General features: G+C 42.7%; 1 protein-coding gene across 2 annotated transcripts in view; it reads right to left on the reverse strand.

Annotated features, from left to right (window-relative positions):
• Positions 1 to 24,608, reverse strand: part of zgc:77784 (uncharacterized protein LOC402947 homolog) — a 39,785-nt gene extending 15,177 nt beyond the window's left edge. For both annotated transcript variants that reach the window (XM_037467964.2, XM_037467954.2), the window contains exons 1-9: positions 24,433 to 24,608; positions 16,420 to 16,746; positions 8,464 to 8,621; positions 7,135 to 7,255; positions 6,919 to 7,057; positions 5,682 to 5,809; positions 3,332 to 3,456; positions 1,877 to 2,048; positions 1,272 to 1,477 (exon numbers count right to left, since the gene is read on the reverse strand). In XM_037467964.2, coding sequence (XP_037323861.2) covers positions 1,272 to 1,477; positions 1,877 to 2,048; positions 3,332 to 3,456; positions 5,682 to 5,809; positions 6,919 to 7,057; positions 7,135 to 7,255; positions 8,464 to 8,621; positions 16,420 to 16,746; positions 24,433 to 24,487 — 1,431 coding nt within the window. In that variant the 5' untranslated portion in view covers positions 24,488 to 24,608. The remainder of the gene's footprint in view (positions 1 to 1,271; positions 1,478 to 1,876; positions 2,049 to 3,331; positions 3,457 to 5,681; positions 5,810 to 6,918; positions 7,058 to 7,134; positions 7,256 to 8,463; positions 8,622 to 16,419; positions 16,747 to 24,432) is intronic.
• Between the last annotated feature and the right edge of the window lie 359 nt (positions 24,609 to 24,967).

Below are 24,967 nucleotides of genomic sequence, written 5' to 3' on the forward strand. Positions count from 1 at the left end.
AACATTAATCGAGATTATTGAATTTCAAAATGTGCGATAAATTAGTTAATTTTTTAATATGAACATATATCTGTCTGACAGTAGAAAAGTATTTTCTCAGCTATTATGCCACCTGACTACATTAAAGTAAATATTTTCCATATAGATCTTTGACCACTGCTGTCTCATGGTTTGCTATCATTCTTATCAAATGTAACATCTAACCTTTATCAATATTCTTCACCCCAGCCTGAGCAACTCTGAAAGCTACAAATCCGGATCGAGCTGCCCTCCCGTTACATTGAGACCTGTATATACTTTCATGTTTCACTGACGCTGGCGCTCGCTCCAGCCCTGTCCCACCTGGAGGAGCCAGTCTGCTGGAACGATCATCAGACCATATGAGATCATCCGTCGCAGCGTTGACCTCGAGGCTGACAGACAACACGGCGCGCGGGCAAGTCAACTTTTTTAGATGACTTCAACGCCTGCTGAAATATTGATGGCGGCTAGGGGCACCAGCGGGGTAAATATTTTTAGTTCCTGACTCGTCATCTCCATTGCCTCTCTCCTTTTTTTTTTTTTCTTTTTCCCTTGTCATTCCCCCGATGCCACACTAATGCATCTCTTCTGTTCCATTGAGCACATTGGCGTGGCAGATTTCCCCAGCCTCGGTGGTGCAGTGGACCAGACCGTAATGCTGCAAGTTTGCAGAGCGCCGTAGCCGGAGAAAGAGAGTGAGAGAGGAAGTGAATCAGCATAGGCGGCCAGGAAATGCAATTAAAAGCCCGGTCAGATGATTAGTCATCTATCGCCGGTCAATTAATAAAAAACGATGCTGCTTTAGCTTTGTCTTGCGCGCACTCAACGACCTCCAGGTGGGGGTTATAGCTCAAGGGGGCTGCTGACTGCTCTTCCATCAAAGTAGAACACATTAGCATTTACAAACAAGCGCCTTCATTAACATTACAATTACACACCGCATGAGCACATAATTGCGCTGGAGAGATATGCTTTACCTTAGAGAGATTGTTCTTTGAAACTCAGTCTCACCTTCATTTTACAAAAAACTGAATACTTAATAGGAAAGGAAAAAAACATTTTGCCGCATGGGGTGCAGAGAAAGTGAAAGAGGGCCAAAGATCACTTTTCTTTTTGTTGTTTCCATTGGACAAGCAGTCCTTATTTCCTTGAGTTCAACAGCTAAACTCCTTTTCACGCCATTTTCAATAAATTACACCCACATAAACACGAACACACACAAACACGCATAGACACACACACACACACACCTTTATGTCTGTGATTTGCAAAGTGCCATTTTCCATCAAGATCTGTCGAGTTTTATTTCCCAGAAGTCTCTCTCCGTCCTTCTCCCATGAAATCCTGACTGAGGGCCCTCCGTTTACATGACAGTGCAGCTGCGCCGTCGCACCCCGGGATACAGTCTGATTGGCCGGACCTTGGCGAATAATTGGCGGAACCCGACCTGAAGGACCTATCGGTTTTCGGGGAGAGATGAGGCAGATTGTGGAGAATTAACAGTGGAGAAAAAATACCTGGCAGGCTTACAAAAGGCCTGTCGAAGATTTGATCATAAAGTCGCCAGCTGTTTACAGCGCAAAGGGGGGAAATACATCACAGGGTTTAGTAGGCAAGAAAATACTAAAATGAAAAAAAAAGAAGTGGACGACCATCCTGGGGATGAACATTAAGCCTTAAAACCATTGCTCACCCGGCATGAGGTCTTTAACTGTGTGCTTTCTTGCTCTCTATGAGCCTTATTGTTTTGCACCTACTCAGTAATTAATACGTTTTCTGCTCATTAGCTGACAATACAGAATAAAGAATCTACCTCCCCTGGTTTTAAACCTTACTGTGAGAAATGAGGTCTCACCTCCCTCCACCTCCAGCAGCGCCTTGGTCAACACGCTTCCTGCTACACTGATGGCCTGGCAGATGTAGAAACCAGAGTCCTCCGGGTGCACATCAGCGATGGTCAGTTCTCCGCTCATGGAGACAGAGTAACGACCAGACTGTGAAGGTGGCTGGCCGGGGAACAGCAACATCTAAAACACAAAAACAGACAGCAGAAATAAATATAGATATCATTCCTCTACGCTTTGGCCTCTCATACACAAGCAAACTGAGTTTAAGGTCAGTAAAAGCGGTATTTATTTAAAAAACAAGTCCGTTTGGAAAAGATCACGCAATCTTCTAAATTTGCGCATACCAAAAAACAAAGATGGCTGACTAAAAGCATTACAATTAGCCGTTGTTGAGAGCGTCCCCCAGAAATATGAATCTCAATAAAGGAAAACTGACATTTTTTACAACAATAACTTCAATAGCAGACGAATGTTTCAGTCTAGACCAAAGCGGTGAACTTACACTAGCCTGGTTCAAATGTAATATAAAGAGATGATTGTGTGTGTTTTTTTTGGGGGGGGATGATTCCCACTAACAGAAATTTCACATCTGTCTTGTTGTTGTTTTTTTCCAAGTGAAATGGATGTGAACAAGGGGGAAGGGAACTATCAATTCATTCAGCCATACATTTCATTCCACTAAGAGGCTTAGACCTAGGTTATAAGGCTACAGATAATCCCCCAAATACAGCAAAAAGCTCCAAAAACAGCCAACCAATGCCTCCACCATCCTGCAGACGGATGCTTATTCACAAAATCTGTGGCTGCACTTCCTGTTGGCTCTTCGACAAGCTTCTGAAAACATCTGACGTCGCTTCTCAAGTCGCTGATCCCAGCTGCTGTTGAGCAACAGGATATTTTTAGTTGGGTACAATATGGAAGGAGGACAGTGTTTGTCTGCCGGTTTCCCCCAAAGAAGTGGTTTCCACACCTGGTGTACTTCATGCCACCTCTACCTCCTTCATTTCTACTTCACCGTCGTCACGACACTCTAACGGAGTGGGACGTCGCGATCGGGAGAAATGCTCCTCGCCAACGCAATGCCTTCCAACACTTTGTCACCACTCCTATCTCTGAGCCAAGTGCAAATGTGCTACACTCTCTTGTTTGCCTCTTGCCCATCTCTCTAAGTAAGACGTATGATTTCACTTTTAAATAAAGGTTCCGGAAAATTAAACCCCCCAAATGAGACTGAACCTGTTCATGTCTTTCTCTTCTTAATAAACAAAGACAGAGTGAAACTGTGCTTGTTGATATATAAAGAATTAATGCAGAATGATGCAAAAAATCCCCCCCAAACCACACTTTGTTACCAACCCAAGGTTTGTTGGAGAACAAATGGAGTCATACATCACAGGAATAAACTACACACGATGCAATCTTCAGCAGTGGAGGATCTCTTGTTCCCTGCACCAGCCTCTCACCTGGCTGCCCTCTTTCTGCCAGAAGATGGCAGGTTGAGGGTTTCCTGTAGTGCCGCATTGGAAGGCAACACTCCTCCCTTGTGTGGCGATCTGGTCTCGGGGCTTCGTGGAAATCTGAGGTGGTACTGGAGGAGGGAAAGAGGCATATTAAAATTCTCCGCGTGAAGAAGAATTATTCACCTGTACGTGAATACAAGTACCAGCACAACAATGAAAAATGCACCATTATAAGTAAAAGACGAGAGTATATCATGCAAGTATTATCAGCAGAATAGTGCCAAGTAAAATTTCTTATTCTACTGAAAAAATATAACATTAGATTGTTACTGACAAATCAATGTGTATGCAGTATTTTACTGCTGTAGCTAGTGAACATGAACCAATACATAACGAATTATTTTGTAGTTCCAAGAAGGCATATTTGGCTTTTTGTGAAACATTGATAATTGTTGCTCTTTGAGCCTTGAACAGGTCCTTTCAGAAACACGCTGAAGGCCGAACTCACTCTTCAGTGCAAGTGTTCATAGACATCTGAAATCTGGCAAAGAGTCAGAGCTAAATATTGCTTTTTTTGTACTGACATGTTGGAAACCTCATTTCATGTTAAACCAAAATCTCACCAAGTAACCATGATCATCACTTGTAGTGGAGCAAAGGCATTATTTGTTGTTTTATCTACATGTTATGCATAGATAATGTTATAATGTTGTAATGTTTTCACTCCTTCTTTAAAGCCTCATCTGTATCGATGAAGCACCCGTGAGCTCCAGTAAAGATCTAAGAGTTGTCTCTTTAACCTTCGGAGCTTTTTGATCCATCACTACTCCCTCCACCTCCCTCTCTTCTTTAATGAGAGACATCACCTCGGCGTCCTCTGAAAATAACAATTCATCACGGTGCCGGCGTTCAGATGACATTTGCTCGGTTATTTTCGGAAAGGTCCGGGCAGGGATCCCAACTTCCAGCTGGGGTCAGATCATTGCGTTAGCGGATTCACACTGACCAGCACCTTCTTCCTCCCGTCTATATAATTGGCTCATGCTGCCAGTCACATGATAAGCTTCTTCTGCCAGGATTCATCCTTTGCAACGAATATTCACACACAACAGAGAATGCAAGCACATATTTGACTCTCACACACACACACACACACACACACACACACACACACACACACACACACACACACACAGCGTATCGCATTCACCTGCGTTGTAACGTACTAAGACAGAGGTTATGGAAGAGCATTTCTAAATGTTCCCCTTTGATAAAAATTGTGTACTACGATCTGGTATGAAAGAACGGATCTAAATATGTAATATCTTTACTTGCAAAAAAAGAGACAGAGTAATTAAAAACCTGCATTTGTACTGACTGCAGCTGCAGACATTTGTCACACTATCCTGAAACACCCCTCCCCACAAAGCAGATGTGTGTGTTTGAAAGGAGTCCTTAACCTGCTGTGCATTAAGTCACTGCGTCTGGGGCTCACTTACTGCTCGTCTGCAGCAACAGGCATGTTTTCAACCAGTGCGTAATGGAGCAACCTATTTGTTTTAAAACCATTAGGAATTGATTGTTGTTTTAAAACCATTAGGAATTGATTGTTGTTTTAAAACCATTAAGAATCCCATGAACACTAGAGCAGGATTTCTGAAATCAACAAGCGAAAAAACAAACCCTTTATTGTCAGAGAAGAATGAGACAGAAAATGAACTCCGAGGAAGGGACGACTGGGACGGCGGTAGGATTTGAAACAGGAGGGAGAGAAATGGTAAATGAATGATATCTGAAATGCTGAGCTAAAAAAACTAAAGCGGTGATAGCAAGGAAATGAGACAAAAGGGAGAAGCAGCAGCAGAATGAATAAATATCTGCTCGGGTTGGATTTCATTTACACTGATAGAAGCATTAGTGGATAAAGTCGCCTGAGACTATTTAAACCAAGACACACACAGAGAAAGAAAAAAGGGCACAGAGAGAGCCAGGAGGCGAGAGGAAGGAGATAAAGAGACAGGAAGAGAGGAGGAAGGGAGTCATGTCTTATTAATACTGGGACTGCTCCCTGGCAGTGAGTTAAAGCACACATCTACCAAACATCTGTCAAATGGCGTAATCCATACGGTTTAGCATAAGCTCCTGGCAGCACCGCTGGACAGGCACTCGCAAAGATTCACGGATACAAAAACACAGAGCATTGGACATGAAATGGGAGCCGGCTTTGGCACAACTCTGCTGCCACGTGTCTGTATGCATGAACATGAGCTTTTTTTTTATGCATGACCAAGTATGTGAGTGTGTGTGTGTGTGTGTGTGAGTGAATATACAATATGCATGACGTGTCTCCTACCGTGGACCTGCAACATGGCCGAGGCCTCCGTCGTGCCCACACTGTTCTCAGACGTACAGGTGTACGTCCCTTCATCCTGCTCTCTAACATTGAACAAATGGAGGCTGTTTCCGTTGCGGATTTCAAACCTGGGAACGAGCGATTGAGAGATACTGAGAGATCTAACAGAGAAGGGTGGCACAACTAATTTGGCATTACTTATCTACAAAAAACAAAGACAATCTGCCTGCTGTACAAAATAATGTAATTTGTTTCCTTGTCAATCAACCAGTTGCAAGGATTTTTTTTCCAATCAAGTGACATTATCTTGAAAGGACTGGAGCGATGTGCCTGATCTAGCTTAGATATTGTCACTGGTTACCGGGAAAATCTTGGATCAGCTGCAAATCAATTAAAATATATTGTAGATCATATATTATTATTTTTCAGGCGGTTCTGGAAAAACAATATTTTATCTCTGAACATTTGATCAAATATATAGTTAAGAGGAACTTTGAGAATTTTCAAAATACACCAAATATAACCAAAGTAAAGAAAGTTAATTTAGCTGCCTTTGACTATGCAAGCGTCATTACTACATCAAACTGGTATAATTCACTTAACTTCATTAACTCATGAGCAATATACAAGATAAAAGATAACAAGGAAAAGAATACAAAATATAACACGAAGAACAACCATTTCATGACTTGCAAAATAACAACTTTTCAAAGTGGACAAATAAACATATGTCTGTACAGTGATGCTGATGCCGGGGCACGGTTAGCTTAGCTTAGCTTAGCAATGAGGTTCTCTACAGGTTGACATTGAGATATGACGCGCTACCTTTGAACAAAGTTGTTTACCCTTCTTTACAGTCTTCATACTAAGCTATTGTTTCATTGTCTTATTTTTGGCATTCAATCTGATATTAGTGTCAGCACTATAATTGGATGGTGCATTCAACAGATGTTGTAGAGCAGCGCTGCAGGGAGGAAATGCTTTAATTAATAATTAAAATAATTAATTTGTTGGCTATAGGCCTGTAAGTAATTATCTCTATGAAAGTTTTACTGTTTAAAGTAAAACATTTTTATTATCTAAATATGGATGTGTTCAGTGAAAACGGATGAAACTGGTCAAGATATTTCTCGGTGTCGTTAATCTGATGGATTTTTCTCTGCTAAAGCTGTAGACGCTTTGTGTGTGCATTTCCCCTCCAACTCTATCGATCTCTGCTCATGACCTTCCCTCTCACCTTCCCCGGGGAAGCTCCCCTTCCTCTCGGCGCCATCTTACAGTGGGCGGTGGATCTCCATGGACCTCACAAAGGAAGTCAACGGTGTCTTCCTCCATGACCACCTGGTTCACCGGCCTCCGTACCAACACGGGGCGCTCTGCAGGAGAAGAAGAGGCATCAGACGTGGCTATCTTCAGTTCCACGCAGGACCAAATGCTGCTGCACGTTCCTCACCGTATACAACCAGCTCTGCAGGATCGCTGTCCCTCTCTCCAACCATATTAGTGCCCACACAGGCATACATGCCAGCATCGCTCTTTCTGGTGTGAGAGATCATCAGTTTTCCCCCACGCATCTGAAAAACAGAAGGGACAGTTCAAGAGGTTAGTCTGAGGGTTGTCCTGAGTGGAGACAACGGACACACAGTACCCATGCTCTGGCCTTTAATGGACAAATAATCCACATATGTATATTCTATGTACAGGAAAATCCTTCACATTCAAAGTAAGAGCAATTTCTAGATAGCGGTCTGATGTAACTAAGTACATTTACACAAGCATTCAAAATATGCAAGTAAAGAATCCTGAATTGTACACTTAAATTCATAAGTAATGGTAACCGAATAATATGTTTAATACTGTAATAGGAAATCAATAAATCTCGTCAATCCATTATTTTTGTTCTTTGAGTACCTTTTGCTGGTAATACATAAGTAATTTTACTTTAATAAAATCCTTCAATGCAAAGCTTTTCTTCTATTGGAGTATTTTTATGTGCAGAACAGTTTACTTAATCAACGGATTATTTCCTCAACCATTCCTCTATTACAGATGTAAACACTGTACATTTCCCCACTGCGCCACTAATAAAAGATTATTTAATCTTCAATCATATTGTTCACAAACTTAGGCTTGTAAATTTCCTTAACAAAACGAGGACATTTTTTTTCAAAAGCAACCAGATATGGTTGCCAGCAGTCGATTTTTCACATGAGAGGAGCCAACAAACGTTCAAGAATTTTTAGTTCATAGAAAGCAAAATATCTCTGAGAGTAAAAAAGTGTAGATGTTTTAGATAACATATTTTTGATTTCAGCTATTCTTTGGTAATTTCTACCCTTAAAAGTTAATGTTCTATAAAGAATAACAATGTATCATAATTATCTAAAACATCTACACTTTTCGATTCTTCAGAGCACCTTTTTAACCCACCTTATATTCAGCATTCAGCATTTCTGAGGAAAGGCAGAGATGTCTTTTTTGTCTATGGCTCTCAGCCACAGGGCTGTTTGTTCCTACTGAAGGTGGATGCAACGTGTCTTCTACTCTCAATGAACAATTTTTTAAAGGCTAAATGATTTCCTCAACAGCTGGGGGTTCACTTTAGCAGGTTTGATTTCAGTCAAGAATTCATACAGATTTGCTCTGGTGAACCTTATCAGGATTCAGAATGTAACTTGGCGGATGCTTGGCTGAACACGGGGGGGGGGTTCAGGAGGTTAAGCGGTTGCGCTTTGGAAGCTACATCTGCTCAGTCTTTGTCCGGCGTTCGCGTTGAACTCACAGAGATGCGGTCATCCCTGGTGCTGACTCGGACGTTGTTGCGTTTCCAGGACACGGTGGGCTCGGGGTGACCGCGTGGAGGCACACACTCCAACACCGCTGGCTCACCGGCAGCCACCACCACGTCGCTCGGGGCATGTCGGAAATCATCTCTCAGGACTGAGGGAAGGAAAAAAAAAAGAAAAACCCACAAAAAATATAATTAGCTCCGGAAGCCCTGTCTGTCAGCCTGAAAATCAGAGCCACTGATTGGTGAGCAGCAGAAACCAATATCCTCGAAAGAAAGACATTTTCGTCTTGGGATGACCGTTCTTTTTGCAGAGGGGTGGCTGAAAAGAAAGCTTATCGAGGGAACGTCAATTACAGTATTTGCATGTGCATGACTGCCCAGATCCTGCCAACGTCCTAGTTAGCCTGCGCTCTGTTTAAATGTGTCCCCCTGCCTGCGTCTTACTCTGCAGCCGCTTTCTCCTGTCAGAGTAGATGAATAATGCAAATCACTCAGTCCGACACGGAGTAAACAAATAACAGCACATCTATAATTTAGCTCATGTGTGAGGGAGAGAAAATGGCCGGCGCATTAATGAAGGGATTGTCTCTCCCGATTCTAGATGGTATCTTACGAATCTTGAAACACTCTGGAATAAAAATCGTCTCTTAGCTGAAAATCTCTCCTCGTGTCACCCCTGAAATTTGCACTCTCGCAACCTTGTGGATGACGACAGGACGAGAGGCCTTTGACACGGCGGCCTTTGATATCTCCTAATCTTCAAACTGTGATTGGCAGATGAAAGCTGTGAACCGGAGCCTTCTCATGAGACCTCCTGTACAGTGGGAACTCATACGTGGATGCTGACAGGCTCACATTCTCAAACACACACCCTTCATGGTGGACCACGTCCTGTTTCTAAAGCCTGCAGGCTTTTTCCTTTTTTAAACAATTACATTCTTATTAACTAGTAAACCAACACATTCTGAATAATTATAGTGTTAAGCAGTCTATTGGTAGTTAGTTAACACGCCACCAACAATTATAGGTACAGGCTTCTAATAAGGTTCACGCTATTTTCTTTAACAAACAACTTAACTCAAATAATATGTGCACCAGCCATCTCTTTCCAGCTGTCTCCAGGCTGGTGAGCAGCCGACGGCTGCCTTTGTCATTTAGAGGGAGAATGTGTGAATTTTAGGATTTGAGTCACTTCACAAAAGTGGCTAAAAAGGGACAAACATATTTTTTTTAAATAGCTAAATCTGTTGTAGGTGCCGTTTAAAAATAAAGTTAAATAGCTAACACGTGGCTGAATAAAACTACAAAACGTCATCATGGAGACTTGTTTTTCTTTAAAGCCATTTAATGTGTCCCTGCTGTTCTTTACATTTCTGTGAGATTATGATTATTTTGTAAAAAAAATGAAAATTCAGAGTGGTTACTGTAAACTGTTGGTTGAGCAATAACAACATGTTTGTTGTAGCAACAGGTGTATTCAATAGTCTTTACTCATAAGGATTTACTGACATTACTGTAATCCACCTTAAATCAACAAAACAACAGACTTCTTTAATTCCAAACCAATTACCCTAAAAAAATATCTATCCTATGCCTGAGAGGTGTGTGTTAACATGGCTGCCCTGGCCTTTAATACAGCATTAATATTCAGATCGAGTGGGTTTGAATAAAATCTAAACCAAAATGACTTGTTGAAAGACAGAAAATTATTCTTGACTGTGGGTGTAAACCACTATGATTTTACAAATCTAAGTGAAGCGACTGACAATTTTTCTCTCAGTTGTGAAGTAGAAATCATTCAATCCAATCTGTATATAATATGCCCTTTTCTTCAACGTACCCATAGATGTAAATTAATCAATCACACATACCCGTCTTCTTACAGTTAACTGAACTTTATTAAATTGGAAGGTTACTCTCTTCACTGAGTGGGATTCTTAATGCCATGACATTTAGGATAAGGAAAAGTGAGAAGTCTTTATAAAGCAAAGGGTCTCAGAAACTCTGACCTCTTTCATGAATATTTTGATTACGCTGCAGTTTTTTTTAAATTATTGTCTGCGGTCAAACACTGTGATAAGGAGAAGGACCCTCAACAACGGGTTAGTTTGTGGACAAATACAGTGTGGACATCTGCAGTCGAGAATTGAAGCACTTTACAGCACCCTCACAAACCAGGTGAATTAAGGAGCCTTTGCAGGAGCTATAGAAAAACATTAGTACTCTAGAACCGGTCAGACACTCGCTCTCCCTCCAAAAGCTTTTTCACCAAAATAGCGCGACCCTCTTGGCCGCCTGATTCAAATGCGTTGCAGAGCTGAGGGGCTAATTGAAATAACTGCATTATTTTTAGAGCTCCATATGGTTAGATGGGCTCACAGAGACCTTTGTTTCTATGCCATGGCGACTGAAGTGAAAAAGTTATGGGCAAAGAGCTAATCCCTTAACTACACACACACACACACACACACACACACACACGCACACACACACACACACACACACACACACACACACCAGGACACACATGCACAAACACACCTTTAGCATTTGAAACACAGCGTCCCTCAGGCACTGACTCCCAGAAAGTGGGACATTTGAGGGCTTGAAACACATCCCAGAGAGCAGAATATATTCCTAACATCGCTACCCCCGAACACTGCAACGCCAGCTCCAAAATGTTCTTTGAAGCCGCGTTTGAGTTAATGTGATCCGTCCTTGCTCCAACTTAAAAGCACGCCACGCCAAACAGAGTTTCTCACGCATGTTTATTTGCGATGGTGATCCAGCAGCAGAATCTACCAATCTCCTACGGAAGCACAAAGACGAGTCCTCCCTCCCCGTCCCGAGGGGCTACTGTCCCTAACTTAACTTATAAGACATAATAAGACTAGGTTGCCAAACAATCTCAGAAACCCGGCCCTGCGCTCTCGCTTCCGTCCACGCCGGGCTCAGACAGCGAGCGCGGTTACCGCAGGGCAGCTGAGGTCTGACCCTGCCGCTGCACAGAGAAATCTTCATTTTCCCCCAAGGCACTTCCTGTGAGCTTAAATAATGGCAAAGCAAGGGCTGAATGACTTTCAGTGGTTTCATCAGTATTTCTCTGGGAGCTATTAGAGGGCAGCCATTAATTTTCATAACTCTAATATTTCAGGGATATACAGATTAGGCGATTTAATCTCTTGGAGAATATTCATCACTCGATTTCTAAGTGACATTTATCTATCTAGCTATAGTGTTTAGCAGAGAGGAGCTCTAGGACCACAGAAAGGCCATCTGTTGGAATTGTTTTTTGGACAAATGAACAGAGGGAGAAAGACAAATGAATCACATGCCATCCGCACTTGCACGCACCGGGCTGATTAATGTATGCTGTTGTATAGTTGTTAATTGCATGTGACTGTCAAAAATCAAGCAGCCACAGGACCAATTCCTCTTGTGGTGACAGTGAGCGGGGGAAGCAGAGCAGACAGCATGGGCCGGACAGATGTGAGAACGGCTAGCGACCGGGCAGCAGGCTGGAAAGAGGTGTCCAAGGACATCACAATTGTTCTTTTATTTAGGAAAGTAAACCCGTTGGGGAGGTGGTCTCATCCCGTCGATACAGGCTTGTCACAGCTAATGGATGCTTTGCCAACGGAGAAGACAGATTGCTTCTAATTCATCCATTGTTTGATTGTGTTGATGGAGGATGAGAAGAGACTCAGGGGCCATAAGTCTATGCAAAACTCACGGCTTTGAATTCAACCACTTTGCGTTTCAATTAAAAACAAACCTTGCACGCTCACAAGCCATTTTGGCTTGGCAGTGCTCATGAACCACAGTAGAAGTGATTTGACCAGTTTCTTGCTTCTGTTACACATATAAACTGTATTCATCACGGATCACATGTGCACAAAATCCCCAGTGAAAAGTGAACGCAGGGCAGAGGAAGCCAAGAAACGAGCTGCAACCACAACCTTGATTCCTTCATAATCCCTCATCAGCAGTAAGAGGAACATCTGTCTCTAAAGCCTTTTAAGCAAGTTGTATTTTTTTAATTTTATTTGTCCTACTTTATTCTAATCCTGCACACCATGTGACCATCTCCAAGACCGGAAGACATTAATGATTTTGAAATATATACCCTGTCTCTCTCTCCGTTCTGTTAGAAGATAAAAAACACAGTTCGAGGGACTGGAGGAATAGATTTCCATCCACACCCACTGCCTCATTATTCTGTCTTTTTCAACAGCCAGGCAAGTCAGCCGATCACTGGCAGCTTACAATGAGAAGGGAAGAGAAAAGATGGAATAACGATTGCTGCTGGCATTTCCCTGCAAAAGCGTTCTCCTTACCAGAAGGTGCTCCAGGAGGGAGCAACAGCGGCAATACAAAAAAACTTACCGCGTGGACCTCAGGGTGCACAAAAAGCATCTGAGCACAAAAATTGAGATTGCCTCATCTGTGAAGCAAATAGGGACTGACTGTACAGAAAGCAACCCGAGTTCTTAAATCCTTTTTATGTTTCTATAAAAACATCTATGACTCGGCAGAGAAGCGGTTTGTCCCCGCAATATTACCGTCTATTTACAAAGCAACATTTCCACGTATTTTCAGCCCACGGTAGCTTTGGATTACTCCTTTGACTGAAGTGGCGTCTGACAGAGATAGCTGTGGTCTCTTCTCTGCTTTTTAGGAGAAATTCTGTTGCAAAACCTGTCACTCCTTAATGGAATCACACTTCTATTATGGAGTGATAGAAGGACAACTTGGAGGGATAGAAGGACAACTTGACCACGTGGACAAAAAATGAAAAGTTGATATATTTCGCATTTCAGAGGCAAATTTCATAGTTTGCTGGTGCAACAAGAATCAAGCTAATAGTTGTGTTATGTTAACAAACAGTCAATAAGATGATCTCAACAAATAAGCGGCCACATATGACCGATTGTCTTGGGACTGTGAGTTGGACAAAACAAATAATATGAATAAATTAACTTTTTAGCTTTTTAGATTGTTTTTTTACTTCTTTACTGTCCACATGATGAGTCAATATGATCCTACAAATCCATTGAAGTTGGTACAGTTTGTCTGACCTTTGCTGAAATGTTCACTCAATCCTTTCAAGAAATAAACATCCTCAGCTTGATTGGCATTGCAGGTCCGTAATACTAATTGCAGAGATTTGGGAGGTGGGTTCACTGGCTCATCGCTATCCATTTGCATCTGCGATTACCCATAACACCCTTTTCTGAATGGCTTTACTGAGCCTTGCAGTTCAGTAAAGAGTTATTATCCTGTGGCAAAGACATACACGGCAATGGTAAGTGCACTGCAGACAAAGCTTTTCACCATGTAGCACAATTCATTATGCACCATTGGCTGGCTTAATGTGGCTTAAACCAGGTTAGTGTCAGCACTCCCAACAGTGATAACAGTCAAACAGATGCATCAGTATTAATTACTGCTCAGTGGGAATTTTAAGATCTTCCTCCTCCCACCTGTTGTCCCTTGAACACACACACACGCGCGCACACACACACACACACACACACACACACTTCTGCAAGACCACCAGCTTAAAAACTGGCCTCTCATTAACACTCTACCACCCCCCCCCCCCCCGCAACCCCCTCCTGCCAGAGCTAATTGGGTCGCTGTTTACCCCACAGTCAGCACAACCTCACGCAGTGGGGAGGGGGGAGTCTGAGACCACCACCATGCAGTCTTAGCATATGCCCTCTCCAGCTGGAGGCAACGAGATTAGAAGCAAAAACAGGCACTTATTAATACTATTAGTCACTCAGTGCCTGCGGGTGAATCATCCCTTTACCAATATGACTGTACGATCATCTTCAGCTGCGCACAACACTAGATGTTGTGTGTTCACATTACCAGCTATAGAAAAGAGGCAGTATACATGCATCATATCTTCTCCAAGCTTTGCTATTTGCATTAGTTGCATCCTTACATGGTTCCCAATTCCCAGTATATCTGAATCACAATTTCTGGACGCGAGCTACATATGAGGTCAGCTTGCCATGAGCACTTGCACACCCCCGTGGGTAAGGAAGCCTCAATATGGCGGTAGATAAGACTGTGCTCAAATTGCTGTTTTGTGTTTTTCTAAAGAGGACGGTTCGACCTTGCTAATCTGTTATGCCTCTTCCCCTAATCAACCTATTGAGTAATCCATTTCCTCCCGCCAAAGAGAAGCTGCAGTTCAGCCCGCGGCCAAACCACACTGGGACAATTAGGATGGAAGAAAGACAATGGCACGTGTCCTCGGAAAAATAATAGGCACGGCTCCTAGTGGGAGCATTTCACTTCATTGCACTTTAACTGCGATTGGAGAAAACTCACACTCCCCGGCTGCACTCAGCAGCAGCAGACAACATTCAAAGACACACACACACAGATGTGCATGCATGATCACACATATGGTCTTGTTGATGCACACGAAGAGAACTTGCAAGTCATTTGGTGATAATCATCGTCATAGAAAAGGGCAACAGCTGTGTTCCTTTTTTAAATACAACTAGCTGTTTGTTGTCTGTAGACACCGTCAAGCAAAAAGGCCCCCAATTCCACTCGCTCCATAGACTCAAGTATAATGTTTGCTGCCGTTAAATATATAGGAAATAGTATCAGACCTAATAATTAATTGGAAGATATCGCACTGGGATTTGTTACTATTTTCTGACTGTGAAAGTTGATTGTGGATATGAAAAAAAACATACGTGCAGCCTTACTTGGTTGGTTCCTCACCTTCCTTGTAAAGATTTTGGGGACTCAGAGTCTATTAAGACTGACCAAGACCAGGAATACAAGCCTCTCATAGCTTTCGAAAAACACTTCAGATTAAATAGTGGTTTAGCCTGACTGACAGTAAACACAAAAATGAGCTGCATAGCATTACAAATACATTAATTTTATCTGTGAGGGGTTTTGAATGCTTAGGAGGTTTGTGCTCCAAAAACCACCCAACTAATATTGCTCTTACCAGTGTCTGTATTTCTCAAATCTTTGCAACAAAGGTGGTGACAAAGGTCATCCAACTTTTCTACTGATGCCTGATTTACCTGATAACTAAACTACTAAACTAAACCTCCTCCATTTCATAAATTTCAAATCTGCATACCACACATTAATTGAAATTGTCTTGATGATTTATTGAGTATGCAAACCCAGGTCAAATACCAAAAAAAAAACAATTCCCTTAAACTTTAAAAGAAAACTTGTATCGTATAATTATTAGAACGCCACCTTCTAAGCTGTTATTTAAATGTCACATTAGCATCCATCTCAAAACCTAGTCTGAACGTTGTATTGGAGATGCACAGATACTAAGAACAATATTAATATCAGATATGGGCCAACACCGACTCTGCTGGATGGGGGATCTGTGACAGTAAACCCTAAAGTCATTAAGTCACACACCTGACGTTGAGGACATTCTTTTCTGAATAAGACCAGTCACCTCACTCCACACAGTGTGGCATAGAGCTCATTAATTTATCACTGGTATCAGATCGGTGCTCGGAAACAGCAGACACCCAGAGCCCGGGGAGCTCTCTCAATATTAGGAGTTGGTTCAGTGCATCCCTACTACCCCTTTGTTATCACATCCATGTTATAGTCACATACCTCAAGCTGGAAATACACACCTAAAAGCATATGGCAAAATATTGAATTGTCACACTAGTCTATAAATCCACCAATTACTATAACTAAATTCATCCCAACCGACGAACACACCACCACCATCATTTTATGAGTTGCTTCCCCCCAGTCTGGTTGTTTTACATCATTATTCTCAAGCAAAGTGGACCTGCATGAAGCTGCCAGACGGCCGCAAAAAGATCTGGGACACAACTGTGAAGCATCTCCACTGTAGACACCGGCACGCACGCACGTCTACATCCCCGCACGTTAAGGACAACCATCAATAATGCAGAGCCTTACTGGCAACATCCAGTGACGCATTACGACTAATGGCCTCTCCCAGGTAGTTGCGGGCCACACAGGTGTAGACGCCCTCGTCCGGTTTGCTCCGGCGTCCGTGCACGATGCGCAGGAAGAAGAGCGAGCCGCTGGGCAGCAACATGCGGTGAGACCGGGGGTCGTCTTTGTCCGTCTCCACGCGCTCGCCATCCTTGAACCACTCAATACTGGGAGCGGGTCTGCCCTCTGCCTTGCAGTTGAGGGTGGCAGGCTCCCCCTTGGAGACGATCAAATCCGAGGGGTCCTCCACGATCCGAGGTGCGCCGTCTTCAAACCGCGCCCTGGAGCCTGTGGAGTGGAGACGAGGGCAGGTGTTATCTGTCCATCTGAGCACCTACCATTCATGAAAACATATAATCTGCTTTTGACAGAATAGCTTTTTCAAAAAGGGAAAAAATATCTTTCCTTTGAGAATGGTGGACAAAGACACTGGCTGTTTGCTGGATAAATGTGTGTAGCCGAGCATCAAATCACGGGTAATCTCTCTTTGAAGGTCAGCTCGGTATTCAGTGCAAGACATCACATTTTCCACATAGAAATAAAACAACCCGTGCCTTTGAAATCACTCAATTTGACATGCATTTGTTCTTGCGAGATTCTGCAAATGGCAAAACAAAGAAACTCCTAATTGCTTTAAGACAAGACCTATACGTACATAGAGTGTTTTCATAGTAGACAGAGGATTCAATCAGCCGTTTTACATGGGAATGGGGATTTCTCTGGTGGTAACAATAGTTGTTGAAAAGACAAACAATCAGACAATCACTTCTATGCATTTGAAGGGAGAAAGATGTTGAGAGAATGATTCAGAGATTTAGATGACTCCCATATTCTTCTCTCTGGGCAACCATAACTATCTCCCCTTAGCTATGGGTATAAGGCACACTGCATCACATCCTAAGGTGAGCTCTAAGACAAAGACCAAATGTCTTTAGCGGTGGGCTGGAGTCGCAGAAATGAATAATTCAAAATTCTGCTGCTTTTAAGAACAGATGGTCTCTCCCTCACTCCGAAAAAAAAGAAAAACCAAAATGGTCAGTGTGCCACTGATTATGTCTGCTCTGTCTGAGCCATTATTTTTCAGCACATAATCTAGACTGCATAAAATCCCTCATTATCATGCGCGGGGTGCAGTCCGGAGTAACCCAATGACACACATGTTGTTGCACATGCCCCATGCCATTATACTTAAATCTGAGGCATCAGGATAAACCCTCACTTTTCGGCTGTAAGCAGATTTATGTCTTTTCATGAAGTGATTTGATGCACGCGGGGCCCGGGCTTGCCATCATGACACAAACCTGCAGTAAACCTCTAAAGAGCAATCGGAGCTCTCTCTGCAGAAGACCCCACGGTCACAAACCAGGACAGCTCAACACACTAATGCCCTATGTACTGTAGACGAATACTAATGGAGCCATTCAAACGTGCCTGAAGCACCTGAAGACCAAAACACATACTTTGCATGAACAAGCGTAAATCATTTCAAGCTAGGAATCGAATGCTAATCCTTTGAGATATTATGATGTGCTCCCCCTTTAGATTATATTCCATCACATCTGTATGGTATCTATGAAGACTACAAATTGACTGCGACTATTTTTCCTCACTGTGAAGAAGTGTCACCGCAGCTGAGTGATGTCCTCGTGGTGAGCCATAGTTTGAAAGCACACACAGGGATTCTTTGCCCGTTTCAAATCCCAGATCATGTGACACAGTTACATCACTCTGAACTCCCTTCGATCACAAAAACAAATACTGTGACAGTGTGGTCTTCTTAAGAGATGAATGCTAATGCTGCATTTCCATGAAGTTTGTTTCAAAATCATGACTTTACGACCAAGTAATACCACTGAGGTAAAGATGTTGAACAAACACTGAATTCTTTACTTAAGACACTGCAACTCAATGCCATGCTTCGTTATACCCTCCCTGCCCTTTAAACATCCTCGTCCTCCAAACTGCACACACGATTCGCAGTGAAGGTTTCTTGTTCTCAATCTTTTTTTGTTATGCAGCAAAATGGAACTACAATCTGCATCTGGCTGATAAAATAACCCCGTGAGCTAAGGTGACATCGCTAAGACATCTTGATGGTTATTACCTCAGATGTGGCCAAACTCCACATAAGCAACGACGCCGTTATACGTCTGTTGTTGGGCTGAGCAGCTCCCAGCAAGTGCACTGATGAGCATGTCTTAAATCAATGGAATGTCCCTTAAAGTGGTCTTTGCTAACAAGTACAGTAGGCTATAAATATCCAGGTGTGACCAATGATAATTCACTGCTCTTGTAGGTCTTTTTTTGGTTTCGGGGGGAAAGATCTGGCTCTTTAGCAGCCGAAGGCTGCACTGCGTTCACCGACTAATTGCCAACCGTATCGCCCGTTTTGGTGCCGGCCGGGTAGCAAAAAAAGTATATGTTTGAGTGTCTGTGTTGACAATCCTGGACAATCAATTTACCGCTGCGGCCCAACGAGCACTTCCTACTTCTGCAGCTCTACATACAGTGAACACAGGAAATTGTTGACAGCAAGCTTGGCACTGACCAATATTGCCATTTCGTTCCTTTTTGACAACAAATCGGTTTGAAACATTTTTGGGCGTAATGGGGAAGGAAGGCGCAGCCACAGAGATAAAGCGCCGCGGGCGACAGGCAGCACACCTCAAACTGTTCAGAAATGGTCACCAACTGCCTTCATTTTAGCTCTTGTCAGACTTGTGCAGCATGAAACCAAACACAAGTTGCTCACAGAATGGTGGAATACGGACTATTTAGAACATTTTCTGTTATCCCTGTTCTGGGACTAATAAGTAATTAGGGTGTCGGCGAATCTATCAGGGGCAATATCTTAAGGATTATCCTTTCAAACATTTTAAGCTGCCTGCTGGGAAAAAAAAACACGATCACAGCTGTGAAGCTGAAACAGAAAACAGTAAAGACCATAAATAACGAGACAATTAGCTGAAAATCTGTCGAGTGGATTGAGGGGGAGCGCAAAGGTCATCAGAGCACTGTTGAACGTCCTCTTTAACCTGCCAGATCCACGGCTAACATGAAAAACATATCTGTGCAGCTTAGATACAGCTCAGAACGTAAGACCAACGACTGCTCATCCCTCTGAGGGCTTTAAAAGTTTCACGAGCTCACACTATTAATAATATATGTGATTATTCCAAATAGAGTTGCTATGCTTTCTTGTGTGTGGGTGTTTGTGATGATCTCATTGAGATTTGAATTAATGATTTGAATTATGCAACTGTTTGTTGGAGAAGTTTTTTCTTTACTCCTATAAAAAAAAACGCTCAAATGGTTCTACAACAGATTCAGTTTCAACTTCTAATGCATTTGAAATCGTAATCTTTATTGTTTGTTTGTCTCACTTTTGCTGAAACACATTTTTCCACCTACATGATGATATGGGATTACTTATCAAGGTTATTGTACTTGCTGAAGGATCTTGTCAAAAAGAGAAAGGCGCTTCAGGTGGCCAAAGTGAATACCAACCATCTGCATTCTGCTGCGAAAAGTAAGCAATCTGGGAACTGTCTGCAGCACCTTGAACACGTCAGCCGCACATTTCCTTGGGATAAAAGAATACTCTCACAGCGACGCCGGCTTCTTGACAGGAAGATTATGATGCATCGATTGAATGCACCTTTTAGCAAAAAGAAACTCACTTTCCCCCTTTATTTGACACTGAAAGATAAGCATTACGGGGAATAATGGGGACCTCTTTGAAGGAGTGTTTTTAGTCAAATTACAAACACGGCCCATTACAACTGACAGTGGGTCCTCTGAAATATCCCGCCGCTTATGGTAATTTAGAGAGCAATTTTATTTGTGTGAAAAGTATTAATTTGAGGTACTGTGGTGTGAAAGGACTTTCATGTTTAGAGAAGGACGTTGCCTCAGAGCAAATTACATAAAGAAAGGGAAAAAATGCTTTCCAATCCCGAAACCCTCAGCCTTGATTGATATGTCGGAGCTATTTACATTGATAAGTTGATAAATAAATATAGCTCTGTGTATAAAAAAAAGACACAGGCGATCAGGTCAACTACTTTTACAGAAGGTAAAATGTCAAATTCAACAGGTATTGATTCACAAGGCGTCCATTGAATCTAACAATAATAAAACCCTTTTTAAATGTCTTAAAGCCAGTAGTTTCATAACACACATGTTGTGCCAAAGCGCAGAGAGGACAAATCAATAAAAGCCTTTCAAACACGTCTTAACTTTTTCGGAACCTCACAGACGTTCAGCTCGGGGGGAAAAAGAGGGTCCCGAGAATCCATGAGAGGGAAAAGCAGGCAACCTTCAGCTGTCTTCAAATGGTGGTCAAATCAGTCTCTTGTACACAAGGCCATACTGTGGTCATGTGACTGTGACAGGACGAATAAGGGCTTTGTTTACATTTTAGTTAAAGACATATTACTCTCGTTGGTATCAAGAAAGACTTGAATTTGGATTTCTTGTTTACTTTCTTTGTTGATCAAATCTGGTGATTATTAGTTCTTCATATTCGCCTTAATATCCTTTTCTTAAGAAGACCAAAGGCTATGAACAATAGACTATGTTCAATACGGGATTGATTTGAGAGACATACTTTGTGAGCTACCTTCTATAATACTGGTAAACTTACATTGTTTGTTCACAACTTGAGGAGCTCCATATATCATTTGCTTTTAGTTTTCAATCTGCACAAATTTTATTTGGCCAGTTGTGAAAACAGAAAATCATGACAAAGCATCACCTGTTAGCAAACATCATCCCATTCATCTTTAGCGTCTGAATGCTCCTCTGGATGAACTCACTCATTGTGATGACTCATTGTGATCTAACCACATCGAATCGATGTAGAAATTGTCATGGTTGCCTGTGATCTGTAAGGATTTCTTTGCTTATTAACGAAGCATCCCAGAATAAGCAGCGGACCATGAAAGAACACAACTCTAATGGACAAGCTATTGAAATGATCCTAATTTCAAACTCCCAGACGCCCCCATATGTTTGCTCACGGCGTATATATACGTTTCTGCCTCATCTAACACACATATTTAGGGTAAGCGCTGTGGGGGTGATCAGGATCATGTCTGGAAAACCCTGTTGATTCCGGCTATATTTGGCGTTTCACGGCTCAGAGCCTTGGTGTTACATAATGAGGGGCGCTTTCATTAGCGAGCATTTAAAAATATCAACCGTGGATGCTGCCCAGGGGCAGAAGTGTATACCGCTGTCACGCTAACTAACGCGTGAGAACGACAACGTCTTCCCTGGGCCCTCAGATCACGGTGCCTTTTAGCGACATCCCGGCTCAGAGCTGAAAGGCGTACAAGGAGCTGGACCTGTCTGAGCTCACTGCTTGATATCTGGTGAAAAACACAACAGCCCATGGGCGGACTAAGTTTACGAGTCAAAGTGAGACAGGAGCAGGAGGCTGGCAGCTTATCTGTGGGGATGGTGGCGGTCTGCTGGGATTTACTTGTGTCTTTTTTCAATTCATTTACATATACATAAAAAGGAGTACGGAGTTCTTGTGACATTGCCAAGTGATCGCTGCGGGAGGGCGATAACTGAATTTCAAAGCGAAGAAGTCAGGTTTGATTTTCTTCCGGTAACCGCCATGTTTTTTTTTCTTCTTCTGCCTTTTGTTTGCCAACTGTCTCCTCGGCCGTAATCTAATCTCTGAATGATGTCATCGGCGACTGTGCTAGAAGTGGGGCATCATCCTCAACATCCGGTCAAAAAAACGACTCAAGCATGCGGTACGCGGTGGTTTTCATCAAGGGGGACCGGGAGAGGCTTTAGCCAGTGCTCAGCCACGTTTGTCACTGAGTAATGAGCAGGAGGACGGACGGGACACAAATCAACAGCTGCGGGTTGTTTAGCATTGATCAGTTCCAACAAGTCAGAGCATACTGATAAGATAACCGACAGTTCAATGCAAGGCCCCCCGATGCAGACTTAAGTGAAGTTTGGTGTTATTGGCGAGTAAGAGCCGCTGTGTTTGAACGGTGCGATTTGTGAGACCGGTGTTGTTTTAGCTCAGAATCCCACACACGATTGAGGGAACACAAATGAAACCCCCCCCCCGCCGTGCATCTCCAGACCAACAGAGACGAGGTTGTCGGCTGCCGTCTCACAAACCAAACAGATGTCACTATAACTAACAGATTGCTTCTTTATTTTATATAAAACATATGGGGGGGGGGGAGAGCAAGAATCTACGGGTGTGGTAAGTAGGTCTGTTACTAAACAGCCCCCCACAGAGGTCATGAAGCCCTATATCCTCTTCTCTCAAGTATTTTCATGAATCTACACATGACCCTGCGGGTATCTGCAGTGTAATAGAGGTGGGTATGAGAGAAGAAGGCCCACTCCACATCACGGCATGTGGGCAGATGGTGTGGGTGTTGAAAAGGGCTTTTAATGCTGAGAGGTGGCATCCAGTTAATGACAATAACGAGGAGCGAGTCACAGGAGATTTATAGTATCACTGAAGATGTAGAATGCAGCTCGACCGACACCCCAGCTGTTATTATGTTGTTTCAGATAGATTGGTATTAACCAATTGACATTGAATTGCAGCACTAAAACGCCACAGGCATATTTAAGATCATTTATATGTCCACAGGAGAAGATTAAACATTTTAATGCTCAACTGTCACAATAACTTTAAGCTCCTGTAATCAGTAATTTTTTTTATATCAGGACTGAATCACGTGACTACATGTATATGAAAGAGGTCGATGCGGTTCTCTCACCTACATAAAGCATTTTAAACATCTTTAAAGCACATTGTTTGGCTTTTACGTCCTGCCTGCTGTTTTGGTTCACTGTGCGCTTTTTCCATTTTTTTCATTGAAAATGCATTAAAAGAGAAATACTCAATAGATGATGGAGATTAAAGAGAGTGAATATTGATCTCACATTTTCGAATGGCAGCAGAACACGGCTCAAAAACAAAATGCTAATGTGGCTGTAGATAAGCAACTAACTGTGCTTACAAGTTAGCCATGGAGTATTAACGCTGGCGTCAGTGTTGTCTTTGTAGCTCATTTACCCAACAAGTGGCCAAGAAATCTGTTGTTGCAGATTAAAATAAAGCATAGTAATATTAAAGCGCCATGGGGTGTTTTTCTTGTGAACAAAAACAAGTGATACTTTACATTCAGCGTGTTTCACTACAACATAAATCATTACGTCGTATCATCAAGGCTAAACAAACACAATGAGTGCTTTGGAAGATAAAATGATCATTTTTACCGCATGCGTTGGTGCGTTTAATAAATAAACATGGGCAAATATTTATTTTTTTCAGATTTGTTCTCAAATATCGATATTTGTGTGGGTTTCAAACATACAGAATGAGTGGGGCTCTAATAATACAGCAGTGAAAAAAACATTGGTACTCTCATAAATTGTTTTTCTGAGCCCTGCTTTTATTTGGAGTTTAGATGATGGTTTAGAAACGTAATCTGTGATCAAACCAATGGTTAAAATATATAATCCCTTTCTCTAAGGTAATCAAAATGAGCTTGTCAAAAGCATTTTTCATAATCATATGTGTGCATTCCCAAAACCAATTTTCTGGGAGGTTGGAGGCTTGTCAGACTAGTGAGAGTTAAATGGCTTCACTTTTGACCTCTTCTGCTGCCTAATGGACCCCCCTGGGAGACCACCTGGGTGCTCAGGGAGCCACTCTGGTAAAATGTGCATCTGCTCGGCATGTGAATATGAGAGGAATGAATTGTAGAAAGATTTCCACTTGACAATTTCTATATTTTGGGGGGAAAAAAACACAACCTTTATGTCCATCCGGAGGGACTGAAAACCCAACAAGTTAAACACACACGAGGAGGCAGTCACGCCATATGGGCTATGTGTGTAAATGTGGTGTGCTTGGGAGAAAGAGAGGGAGAGCAGGGTGGGGAGGGGGGGGGGGCGCTTTAAAAAAGGCACATAACCTACCTGATGCGATGGTGATGAATGAGACAGTCACAAGAAGTAAATTTCCAAAGTTCATCTCCACACTCTCCCGAGTCAAAACCTCCAGTGAGGAAGAATAAGAAAATCACCCCGATTGCTTTAAAACACCAAAACCAGTTAAGAGTCTGAGCCTCAACAGGAATATTCAATTGGGTAAAATAATCCCACCCCACCCCCCCCTAAAAAAACTTTCACTGTCACTCCTTGAGAACCATGACAACAGCAGGATCATCCTCAGCAGCAGCAGCAGCAGCAGCAAAACTCAGCAGCAGCACTTCTTCCTCCCCGGATGGTTACACTCACTCACACACACACAAACACACACACACACCCACACACTCACTCACACACACACACACACACCGACTTCTTTCCAAGACGCCCCGCTGCCGAAAACCAAACAAGAGGTCTAACTAATGCACGTAGCCCGGTGATGGACGCAGTAGTTCCCCGGTGTCTGTCCGCAGGTGGAGCGGAGATGAAGAGCTGCACGCGCCGAGCTGCGCTGCGTCCGCAC

Source organism: Pungitius pungitius, chromosome 3, assembly GCF_949316345.1.
Source record: "Pungitius pungitius chromosome 3, fPunPun2.1, whole genome shotgun sequence".
NCBI classification, from domain to species: Eukaryota; Metazoa; Chordata; class Actinopteri; order Perciformes; family Gasterosteidae; genus Pungitius; species Pungitius pungitius.